Source organism: Hyperoodon ampullatus (genome assembly GCF_949752795.1).
Source record: "Hyperoodon ampullatus genome assembly, chromosome: 1".
Classification (NCBI taxonomy): Eukaryota; Metazoa; Chordata; class Mammalia; order Artiodactyla; family Ziphiidae; genus Hyperoodon; species Hyperoodon ampullatus.
In genome coordinates this window covers 58149762-58162541 of record NC_136914.1, presented here as the reverse complement: position 1 = coordinate 58162541, position 12780 = coordinate 58149762, and the positions used below count along the sequence as shown (strand labels likewise).

Sequence of the window (12780 nt, the reverse complement as noted above, 5' to 3'; positions counted from 1 at the left end):
TTAAATCAACAACAACAACAAAGAATGGGTCAAGTTAGAAATTTTAGGTATCAAGTTAACTTCCACCTGTTCAACACTACTTATATTTGCCACTAAAGTTTACATAGTAACTATTAAATTTGTGAGTTACAGAAGGTGAGGGAAATTAATAGCAGTGTAGAACTGAATTTAAGGTGAAGTCTTACCTAAAATAACGAACTCAATCATCTGATTTCCAAAATCTCTTCAAATTTTGTGGATTTGCCGTATATAAGGTATATATACATAATGCCAGATTCATGCATTTCACATAATGAAAATTTATCCTTAAGTGTTTTTGGACTGGATATTCTTTAGGGTTCTTTCCTTTTTTGTGTGTGTGTAAAGGGTTTTTTTTAAAAAAATTATGTGTAACACAGACGAAGTTATTTAAGTCAATAAATATTTAAGGAATTTCACATGTTCTGATTCTTTCCACTGTCAATCACCTTAGTTCCTCCAAACTCATAATCTTCAAGATAAAATAGCCCCTTCAAAAAGAAGTTATCATGTGAGTCAGCCCACAATTCTTTTAGTTAGGCTTCTTTGATCTCCAGTGAAATATGGACACACTTCAAAATTCCCCGCCTGTAATCTTTGGGATCCAATTTCCTCAAGCGATTTACTTTAGGACCATGTGTAGTGTCAGGAGATGAATCTGCCTGGTTCTGAATTTGACACCCTCTAAAAACATATTAGGTTCAAATCATATTCACTCCTTAGCCATCACACCCTAGAACAGTACAGATCATTGGGATATGCCAATACCTAAGATAAAAAGTTTGACTGTTACGTTTTTCATAGTTTACTTGGCAGCTCTGTCTTGTAGTTCTTTCTCACAGATCTAACAGGTAGTTCTGAGTAAAGGAAACCACACAGTTAATCTATGAGGCATTTCCAACGATGTAGGTTTACTAGGGTTCTTTCCTTAAAGAGAATTACTATCCATAATAGATTTTTGTTAAAAACACTTGTCATGGAAATGTTCAAATATTCTGTTGTAAAGAGAATAAAATGAACCATGACCCACTTTCACTATTTATCAATATATGGCCAACCTTGCTTTATTTATATTCAACCCACATCCCTTCTTCCTCACCCAGATTATTTTGAAGCAAATTCCACACTTGTTAAATATACAACTATTTCAGTATATCTCTCAAAGAAAAGGACTCATTTTTGGCTAATCTACGTATCTATTCCTATAAAATGCTCTTGGTTGAAAATATTTTCACATGTAAGTTTGTTACCAACTTGAGCATTAATATTTGTATTTTTCCTCCTACTAGGGACTGGTTTGGTTGAAAGACAAAGAAGCAACACATTGTAAACTTTGTGAAAAGGAATTCTCACTCTCTAAGAGAAAGGTAAGGGAGATAGGAAGTGAGTCCAAAAGTTACGTTGCAAATATGGCTAATTTTACTCAAAATTTTTTTCTCTGATTTTTCCATTTAATAGCACCATTGTAGAAACTGTGGGGAAATTTTCTGTAATGCTTGCTCTGACAACGAACTGCCTTTGCCTTCTTCACCAAAGCCAGTACGGGTTTGTGATTCCTGTCACGCGTTACTGATTCAAAGATGCTCATCTAACTTGCCATAATACTCCAGAACTAAATTCTTATGTATGAAAAGTACCTACGATGAATGTTATGTATGAACGTGTATACAGCGTATTCAGACAGTCCTTCTTAAGCAGCTTTCAGACAGCATTGGTACCAGTTTTACTTTCCACATATTCAACTCACGGGAATTATAAATTGTATAATTTGACATTTCCTCCCCACTGTAATTCAGAAAGAATTTGATAGGGCATGCTTTACAGTAACTTTATCCTAATTCCTGATGTAGTAATCATGTAACTCTTTTCTTAATGCCATTGAGAGGTCAGATAGCATAGCTAACACATTTGCCTTATTTTGTAAAGACCTTAAAAATAGGGCTTCAGATTGTTTTATTCTCCAGATTGTCAAACTGATATTTGATGGTGCCTGTAATTTTCTTAATGCACTTTAAAGCTTCACAGTTCTGAAAGATTGGAAATGCACATTTTAGAAGTATTTATATTTCAACACATTTTTCATTACCTTGGTAAGATTTCAATATTTATTTGCTCTGCCTTCCTCTGCCCATTTTGCATTAGAAAAGGCCTTCCTTCTCTAAAAAGTCAATGTGACATTTGCTGATAACTTTCAGGTAACAGTGCATTAGAGGTATTATTTTGCCTGAAAACTTACTTTGAAAGTAAGTTAAAATTCCATATGCATTTCTTAGGGAGGACTCACACCCCCTTTGCAAGTCAAAACATAAACCCTTCCCCAGAAAAAAATGTAGTATAGCAGGGATTACAGGCTACTGATTTGATTCTCCCCTAAGCATTTAAGAAATCTAAAATGCAATAAAACTTTGCTTTTGATATGACAGTCTTGAGTAAAAAAATTCTGTATTACGTTTCCATTCCAGTAACTTTTAGGAAGCATTACACTGTAGCAGTCTACTACTACAGCATATATACAGAATAACATATTTACCATTTACTGAGCACCTCCAAGCCAGGGCCTGGAGTAAAGATGTAGTTTCAGCCCTGCCATTAAATTCATACTTGAACTATTTCAAGCATGAAGGTCAATAAACACTAATCCCTGCCATAGCAAGAATTTAATCCAGTTACCCTTGTATAATTAACCATTTGAACAGCCTCACCACTTGGGGTTCTACTTTTAAGCCTAATTTAAATCATGCACTTTAAGTCTGAGAACCTTTTAAACATGTCATAGGTATCTACATTACTCCTAAGAGCATTAATGAATCATGGCTACCTCCCTCCCCGCTAGGATATGGTTGCTTATTCTATAGGATTGTTTCCTGAGTACATTCTTCCATTGAAGTTTAAGATTATTTAATTTTTTTAATTGCCAAAGTATGAAACGATTGTTTTACTTTCAGATTTATCTTCTCCCTAATCCAGTTTTCGGTGTTGTTAGAACTGACATACCAATTTATAGGTGGTCAATGCTCTGATAGGAATATTTGAGACATGAATTATATTCTTGGAACTATTTTGTACTGATGGGATTGGATTAACATTTTTATGATTGCTGAAAATGAGAATAAGCAAAAATGAAAAGTTTCAAATACTGTTTTTTATAACTGCTTAAATTTAAAATGTGATTTTCTTAAATTCCAAGGCTGGTTTCATTCAACAAATAAACCATGATTTTTAGTCCCCCTTTAAATTCTTTGCCACTCAAAACTCATGTCATCGCCATTGATTTGGGCTTTTTGTAGGCAGGCTTTTATGACCGTAATACAAGTTGCTCCATTTTGTTTTGACTTTTATCTAGAAACCATTCTACTAATTTGGGATTTTATGTTACAGAACTGTCAATTTGTACTTTGTGAACTTCACATACCATTCCCTCATCTAGGAGTACTACCACAGTGATGCTATCATGGTGCCAAGGAATTGTGATTGTAATTCTTCTATCCACAGTTTTAAAATGTGAATTTTATATAACAAATAAAAGATTTGAAAAATTAGCCCACTTTAGAAGGCGTACGTTTTAATAGGTAATCCTGGGGAAATAAAAGCACGTCATCTTTTTTTAAAAAGTGGTATGAGCCTAGTACTTAAATAGGTAATTAAGGGAGTACAGGCAGTGAGATGAATCACTGCTCCAGTTGATAGGCTCCACTTATGTTATCAAGCTGCCTTCTCTAACAAGCAGAAATCATTCCTTAGTCACTCTGTCTAATCTTCAATTAGACACAGTACCTTCTACCAATTTGATTTATAATCAGTAACTGACACAAAGCATTCTAGGACAGACGCCATTACTCTTATCTCCCACAATATTTATTACATTAATAACATTTCTAGCAAAAACAAGTAACAAGTTCAATAACTGAATTCACATTGACAGGTTTCATTTTGATCCATTAGCCAATTTGGAAAAAAGCCATATTGATCAAAGGGATTAAAAGTAAAAAAGCACCTTTTCCTTGCTACATTAATAATTTTTTAACATAATGGCTCTAAAACTCCAAACATTATCAGATGCAAAATCCAATCGCAAGACTCTCAAGACATGGACTTGTGTCTTACATTTTTTTAAAGTAGTCATCTATACAGTTATTAAAAAACCATATGCTTTAACTATTGGGCTGGAAACTGAAAAATACATCTGTGAGAATTATACTCCATGGTAAATATCTTTGTACTTGCACTGAATTCTCATGTCACTGAGAACCTTAACTTAGTCTAAGACATTTTGAGAACTTACAACTATCACTTTTGGGAAACATTTTTTTGGTATGTCAGTCAAGTGCTGAGGGGATTTATTCTAAAATCTAGGGCTAGAATTTAAACTTTCAACACTCCCATCTGCAGGTAACACAATTATGAATATTCATATAGCCAGATACCTCCTCTTAGATCATTAACATTTCAGAGCTATGCCTGATAAATGACTTTTGAAAAAGAATAATATAGAATTAGCTGAACTTATACTCCTGAAGCCACCTAAACTCATCTTTAAGGTTTTATATTTACAGTATTGTCAAGGAGAAATTATTAAAGAGTTACACTAATTATTTTCCAAGCTCTATTCTAGATGTCTGCTTGTTAAGACTTGTAGTTTATGCAGAGGTGAACCACTGTCCTCTAAGATTATACTAAACTACTGCTTGTAGAGCTAATAGTAAAATACATCAACCCAAATCTTATGAAAGCAGCACATCCTCAGGAGTAGCTAGTATATAAAAAGTATCAACATCAGTGGTTTGAATATAAAAATTTATTTTTTTAAGTCAAAGTATGCAACAAATAAAACCTACAGAAAACAGATTTTCCCATCACAATCTGTTGCTTTACCAAATAATAGTTTGAAAACACATTCCTTCAGTCATTATAAAGTTCTTAAAATACAAAAGAAATTAAATCTGTAAGAAAGTCTAGTAGACCAGATGCTGTTGTCAGGACTTTTATATCAGTGGTTACGCTTCAGTACATCCCACGCCATCCACCTCCACTCATGCCACCTTGCCCATAGTAACCGCCACTGCCTCCACCACCACGGCCTTAGGGAAAAAAAGACATTAAGAACCGTTTAGAAGATATAAAAAACATATACAACATTGTAAATCAACTATACTCCAATTAAAAAACAACACAACAAAAAAAGGGACTTCACTGGTGGCACAGTAAGACTCCGTGCTCCCAATAGCGGGGGCCCAGGTTCAATCCCGGGTCAGGGAACTAGATCAGGGAACTAGATCCCACATGCATGCTGCAACTAAGAGTTCGCATGCTGCAATTAAGGAGCTGGTGAACCACAACTAAGGAGCCCGCCTGCTGCAACTAGTAAGGCCCAGTGCAACCAAATAAGTAAATAAATATTTAAAAACAAAAAGAACAATAAATGAACTTTAACTCTGCACCACATAAGGGGACTAACACAAACTGAACCAGAGTAACCAGACACTTACCATAACCACCCAGGCCATCAGGAGTACCATATCCTCCACTGTAATTGTTCCCCATTCCCATTCTTCCAACAGATCCATAGCCTCCCTGATTATCTTTAAAGAAAAGAAAAAAAGTTTGAGACTGATTGCTAAGTGTCTAAGTCAGCTTATTTTAAAAACTTTACATACCCATTCCATCTCTGCCATAGGCTCCCATTCCAGAACCTCCCATTGCAGAGCCACCTCCAGGAGTTGAATTCAAGAAGAGTTCAATGTATCGATGTTCTTTAGGGAAAAAAAAGTAATATGGGAGAAAGGAATGATGGATCAAATTTATTTTAAGTGTGAAAAGGTTGACTGGCTAATATTAACTTGAAAAAGTATGCTTGCAAATTCCTAGTGGAGTGACAAAGTGAAGGCCAGATAGGACTAAAATCTAAGTTTTGTGCAAACTGTTCAAGCTTGAACAAGTAACAAGTGTTTGACGCCTCAGTTTCCTCATCTATAAAAGGGCTGACTCATTATTTTAGAACGTGCTGGTATACGTCTTAAAAATATATTCCAGGCCCATTCATAGTACTGAATTAGAATATTGAGGGTAGCTTGAGGGTAGGGTCTGGAACAACTTATTAAGTATCAAGTGACTGATATGTGGCCAGATTTGGGAATCACTAGTGGAGTTTAAATTTAATGGCTTAAAAACAGATTTGATGACATGCAGGAATAACTTACCCAAGTTATCAATGAATACGTTAAGAAACAATTTGCAAACGGCATAGAAACTCAGGCAAGTACAAAAAAACATACGTTTTTTTTCCTCTTTAGTAACTTAAACTCTAATAATCTGTCAAGTATTAAGAGTCTGAGTAAACTTCAATAGAAAGCCCCCTAGAAAGCCACTGAAGTCTTAACTTATTAGAGGCCACATGATTTCAGGCCCCAGACTGCTAAGAGTTACCTACAGATCCCAGAACCTCTTACATTTGAGGAATTACAAATGAGAAAGTTATACCACTTACGCATGTTATTCTTATCTTTAGACATGGCAGCTACTGCATCTTCATGTGTCACAAACTCTACATCTGCTTCTCCTGTTGCTCTGCCATCAGCTCCAATATCAATATGCACTCGGATTGGATTTAGTGGTGAGAAGAACTAAAGAAAACACTTATTTTACTTTTCTATTTAGATTACTGAAAGCCAATTACCACACACTTTGGTTTTAAGTATATTAAAACAAATGCAAAGAAGAGATCTCTTTTAAAATAAGCCAGGGGATATTAAATTTAAAAAACATTTCTAAGCTAGAGAACAGTTTACCTTAAACAAATGAAAAAGCCATATTTTCCTTACTATACTGAGAAGGAGAAGAATAAGCTCCCTTGGCCCACTCCCGAGAAAGGTATTTCAAAACGGTTTGAAAAAAGTCACCTGACACTGACATATGCAGAGGAATTGGGTGTTAAATGACTCAGAACAATGGAGTTTGATAAACCTACCCACTGTATATGCAGAGCTCCCAAAATACATCATTTAGTTCTAATCACAAGTTAACCAGATTTAAGTGACCCCAAAAGGCACCTGGAACTTAGTCCAATTGGTTCCCAGTAAGATCAACAGCAAAATTTTTCTTCAAGTGCTAGTTGATAAATAAGTACCCTCAGCTTTGTAGGCCACTGGGTCTCTATCACAACTACTCAGTGACTGACTTGGCCCCATGGGCTGAAATTTGCTGATTCTCTAACCAATTCGAAACAAACCAGTTTCAAATCAGTAATAGCAGCATCTACCACCATTATTTTCAGTTCAATTTCTGATCACCACATAAACCTAGAAAGCCAAACCACACCACTAAAACTTACTGACTTGTCACATATTTACAACACTTTCAAAACTTGACACAACAGGGAAATAATCTTCCAGTCATCACCACTCTGCTCGTCAGTCTTTCACGAAATTATTAACTGGACTTTATAAATGTAGCTTTTAACTTGCTTGAATCCTATGTAGGCTGGCACACAACGGACACATACATATTCATCAACTAGTGATGGTAAGGACATAAGTATTTTCATATTAAAGAGATTTTTAACATTAAAACTAAAAAGACAAAGATGAATACATTAAAGAGTTTTCAAAATTTAGAGACTATGATTATGCATAAAGTCACTAATGAATTACTAAAATTACTCACATTAGCGATGTCATTTTCAGTTGCACGGAAAGGTAATCCCCTCATATGTACAAAATGACCACCATGAAAACCTGAGCTTGCATCAGCAGCTCCACCATAGCCATGTCCTCCCATACCTAGAGAATAAAATTTCCAAAGATTATTTCTTCCCTATACACACCTTTTCCTATTTACACCCCCTTTTTTTGACAATCCCAAGAAATCTTAATACTTATAGTTGTTCTAAATATCAAATGGAGAATTTTCCTGTAAGTATACATCTGTATAAAGTCCTATGCATGAATGCACTGAAATATGCCTGAGTTGACTTTTATATACAAGTCACCTATATTACCACTAAGTGCATGTAAAGCAAATACTGAAATTCACCTAAAAATGACTATGTCTTTAATATTTATGTTACCTCTTCCATCTCTCATTCTGTCATCAAAGCCATCATTTCCATAGCCATAATTATTATAGCCACCATAGTCATCAAAACCTCCATAACCTGTGTAATTTAAGGAGAAATACATGAATAAGCTTTGAAGAGACAAATTCTATAATCCAGTTTACAAAAGCATGTTTTGTGGCAAGCAGTCTGGCAACTCCGCCCTCCCACAAAGTTTGCAACTTCCAACTTAGTGCATATGAAAAAATCAGTTAACACTTGGTGGAAATTAAAAATATGAAAAGGAGACAGACATCAAAATTAATTTTCACTCTGATGCCAAACAGAAAATGTCAAAACCTAACAATCTTTTAAAAATTTTTGTGTAAGTAAACCAGGTGCCAATATGTGCATCAATCAAGTCCCATAGCTGGCCATGGGAATCCATCTTTTCATGAACAGGTTTTAAAACCTAGTAGGTACTGAATTACTGCCATTTCTGTATTTCTTGACAAAGTGTCAGGAACATTAAGAAAATGACAACAGAACCTTTGTTCATTAGATACACATACCACCATCATATCCATCACCTCCTCGTCGCATTCTGTCATACATACTTCCACGCCCAGCTCCATAATAACCCCCTCTTCCTCCTATTGGTCTATCATATGGTCCCGGTCGCTGGCCCAGCAATCTTCTTGGTGGATCATAAAATCCTTTGATTTCACTCCTGCTACTTCTGAAGATCTCAATATACCTATTTGAAAACGGTTTAAGGTACAGGTTTCAGCATAAACGTACTAGAGTAAATAAAATATTGGGCAAAATGCAGTAAGTTTTTCTACATCTAAATATAACCCAATTTAAATTGCCTAAATACACCAAAAGTTAACATTTTTTACACCTACAAACTTAAATAATTAATATTTAAGTTTTACATACAAATCATTTGAAAACAATTCACAAAATATAATTTTAAGCTTGTTTCCTTTAGTATGTAATAGGTGTTTAGAGAAAACAGGTGATTATACAAAAACATTTATCAACAACATCCTACAAAAAATGGAAACAATCTAATTTTAATTTAAGCAAACTATTATAGCATTAATTCCCCACCCAAATCTGTAGTTTCCAAGTTAAATTTAGATAATTATCAATTCTTTTAAACTACCCCAGAAATATGTTACTGTTACCCCCCCATTTAAGCAATAGTGACCCACAACCCCCAAAAATAAAAATTTAACACCATCCCAAACTCTCCATCCCCACCTGTGCCCTATTCTTTCCTTGTGTTTCCCCAGAGCATTTTCTGCTATCTCCTTTGAAGCAAACTGCACGAAGGCCTCCCCTGTGCTTCTCCCCTGGTAGTCCATCGTCAATGTTATCCCATTTGGCACGATTTCCAACCCTTTAACCCAAGGACAAATAACCCCATCAAGGGGAACAGTGTTAAAGGCTGAAACATTCCCATCTGAATCAAATATTTAAAACAAGTCTAAACAAAACAAAACAAAAAAGCTTAGTTTTCCCATCACCCCATAATATAAAAGGAAGATTTTTTCAAATATTATTGGATTACATAAAAATTTTTCTGCGACCAATGTCTTTTAAAATTACACACACTCTAAAAGCCCACCTAATATTACATGGAAAAAAAAAAAGCAAACTTAACTATGCTCCATATGCTACTTCATGATTCATCACATATAATTACTCAATTAAGTTTATTGCCTATTAGTTAGGTTTCATATATTTTTACACATTCTGTATTGAATATTAACTGGAGCACATTTTGTAACTTAATACATTAACCCAGATATACTCAAATCAAAAAGTCCCCCAAACAAATGGGTTTTACAAATTAAGAACTGAGTAATAGAAATATAAAATTAAAATACTACTAAACTTTGACTAATACTAGAGGTACCTTGAAAGAACTGAACTATTTCCTCTTTGCTGCAACCAAATGGCAGTCCACGAAGTCGTACTGTCCCATCACTAGCGTCATTTGGACCATTATGTTTCATAACCCAATCCATCTCAATACCGTTTGATTTAAATGCTATAAAAAATAAACAAGCACATAAAGCAGTCAATCAAAATATACTCTTGCCAGAGGTACTGAAGAAACACCTCTCAGTGGTGCACAACAGGAAATGTTAACTATGGTTCAGTGACAGCGTCACGATACAACGGTACAACACCTTTCTATTTGGGGGTAGGCAAAAAGACTGGGAAAAGGCAGTGAAACCTGACCCCCCCCCAAAGTACTGAATTTCTAAGTATCAAATATTATATATTAACCAATTTTAAGAAAACTTACATAATTCCACCATCAGTCTTCAAACTCTATTTCTTCACCCTGTCATCTTAATGTCAACTCTAGCCTCTTCCTCACATCTCAAAATTTCCAGGTTTTATTATTCACTTGAATAGCTATGCAAATTCTTTAAAACTTAATTACCCAAAAGTTGTACATAGTACCATCATTCATTCACAGTAAGAGCCTAATCACAAGTACAATGAGTATTCTCCTTTGATGTTGGAAAAATGGTATTAAAAGTCTCAACTTAACAGATGCACTATAATTCTGAACACACCAAATTGTTTTCGAAGGGGGAAAAATTCCTATCTGTGTTTAAACCTGATTTAAACACTCCCCAAAAGCAAGTTTTACAATTACTGAGTTAATTAGGCTGAGTTTTAAAATTGAGATAAAAGGGCACTCAAAAGTGAATGGCTTTCAATCAGTTTTTTGAAGCCACCTGTTTGGAAATTATTGAAGATAGTAATATTAAAAACCAGTTTACTCACTACTTTAAACAGAACTTTAAAAAAAGTAATGCAATCACATTCAAAAAGTATTAAAAATGGTACGAGACACCCTCCTTCCCCCCCCAAAGAACCCATCCACCAAATTCCCTTCCCAAGAGACAATCATCCTTTCTTTTAAAATTCCCGAACATTTTAAAGAGGTTAATGCAGAAGTCCTTCAGCTGCAGAAACTTACCACATCTTATAAATTTCACTATGCAGCTGTAGGAATCCTACTCACCTGAATATTTCAAACCTTTCCCTCACCACCTCCTCCCCTGTAAACAAAACAATTTGTTCACTTGATTCCTTTAAGCTTGAGGATTATATTTCATATAAACAGTATTCACTAATATTTAATTTCACACAATCTAATTATCAGTGCAACTGTTAGGGGTAGCATCTCAAAAGAGTAAAATTTTTTTCCCTAGAACCCACACATTTAAAATAAGCTAATGTAGAAATTATCCAAATGTGGTTAAGCAAATACCTCTGGCATACGAATCACATGAATCACATTTGGTACTTGTTTTTTTTAAACGCTAAGTGCCACTCTAGACACAGATGTTCAAAATAGGAATACAAATTTTTATCTGACATTACAACTAATTATTGTACACACAAATAACTGGGAAGAACTTTTAAGAGAAAGGAAACCCTGGGTTTGAATCCCTAGTCTGCCACTCACTGGCTACTTAATTTAAGCAAACTACTTAACCTCTGCAGTTAACTGTAAAGTGCAGCAGTGGTACTTATACCTCACTGGACTGTTAAGGAATCCGTGCTTGGTCTGCAACATGGTAATCATTCAATGGTGGCCATTGTTATTGGATTTTAAGGGGCCCTGTAAAACTAATGAAATAACCCACAAACAAAATAACTGAACCTTAAAGGATAGGAAACCATCCTGAATCTTGAAAGGAAATAAGGACTGTTACAAGTCTTTCAAAGTCAACAAAGGCTTAAGTTTTCAAGTGTCCTTAGGAACTGTCTAAAGCAAAGAGAAAGAGGAAAAAAAGGGGTCTCTGGAAATGTTTACTAGGATATGTGATTAGCTAGACAATTAAAAAAATAGCTCTAGAGTCACCCTGAAAGTGGGCTTTGAGAAAAAAGTTGAGACATTTTGGAGATCTTTATCATTTTCTTAACAAAAACGGGCAGCAACCTAAAAACTGTTTTCTACAAAGGGGAATTGAAGAACAGAATGGGAAAAAATAGGGAGGCTCTAACCTCAAATGTTAACTTCCTCATGAAAAACTTAAGAACTTTGCAAAGCCAATCTAATCTGTTGTGAAAAGACCGTAGATGTGGTGGCTTTATTTCATTTAGAACATTCCTTTTTTTCAATGTAAAGGTACTGTTTCAGGAACAAATACAAAAAAAAAAAAAAAAAAGAAAAAAAAAGAAAAGAAACCTGACGTATCTTTACTATAAATCTTATTAGCACTTTCCAAGAAATACTTGGCAAGCAAACTAGTTCTGATTTTTGGATCAGCCTATATCAATGAGACCTATATAAAAACAACAAACATAGCCTATAAAAAAAATACCAAGCTGTTAACACAATTTTAAATCAGGATAAGTAAAGCAGATTCGGAAGACAAACTATTTTATAGGGTGACTCTCCATCCCATGTGTATGAAGAGTACACAATAAAGAAAGCCATACTCTATTATCTCTTCAAAACTCAAAATTTGAACCTAGAATTCTATTTATAAAACAAAACCAAGACGAACTCTAAACACATAAAGAAAGACAATCTGTTCTAATACCTTAATAAAGCTGTCTCGGCAACTACCTAAATGGCATTTCCTAATTATTCAGGATAATCCACCTCAACCCTTCTTTGCAAGTGTCATAGCTGATCACAATGCTTTTTAAAGAATTCCTAGTGTTAGCACCAATTAAAATACCAGCAG

General features: G+C 34.7%; 2 protein-coding genes across 4 annotated transcripts in view; one reads left to right on the top strand and one right to left on the bottom strand.

The window, feature by feature from the left end:
• Window positions 1-1620, top strand: part of RUFY2 (RUN and FYVE domain containing 2) — a gene marked incomplete at both ends in the record, with an annotated part of 48122 nt that extends 46502 nt beyond the window's left edge. Inside the window, 2 exon segments of the mRNA XM_079709045.1 lie at window positions 1308-1385; window positions 1477-1620. Coding sequence (XP_079565171.1) covers window positions 1308-1385; window positions 1477-1620 — 222 coding nt within the window.
• Window positions 1621-4804: 3184 nt separating this feature from the next.
• HNRNPH3 (heterogeneous nuclear ribonucleoprotein H3) lies at window positions 4805-10101 on the bottom strand (the record flags this gene model as incomplete). 3 transcript variants are annotated; one of them, XM_079698868.1, is made up of 9 exons in its annotated part: window positions 4805-5096; window positions 5505-5597; window positions 5673-5768; window positions 6503-6638; window positions 7678-7793; window positions 8081-8167; window positions 8620-8804; window positions 9317-9455; window positions 9975-10101. In XM_079698868.1, the coding sequence occupies 9 exons, from the start codon at window positions 10084-10086 to the stop codon at window positions 5020-5022; spliced, it is 1041 nt and encodes a 346-aa protein (XP_079554994.1). In that variant the 3' UTR covers window positions 4805-5019. The 3 variants fall into 3 exon arrangements, with proteins under 3 accessions (XP_079554994.1, XP_079554992.1, XP_079554993.1); XM_079698866.1 differs by having other exon boundaries at window positions 8638-8804; window positions 9975-10086; XM_079698867.1 differs by having other exon boundaries at window positions 8665-8804; window positions 9975-10086.
• Between the last annotated feature and the right edge of the window lie 2679 nt (window positions 10102-12780).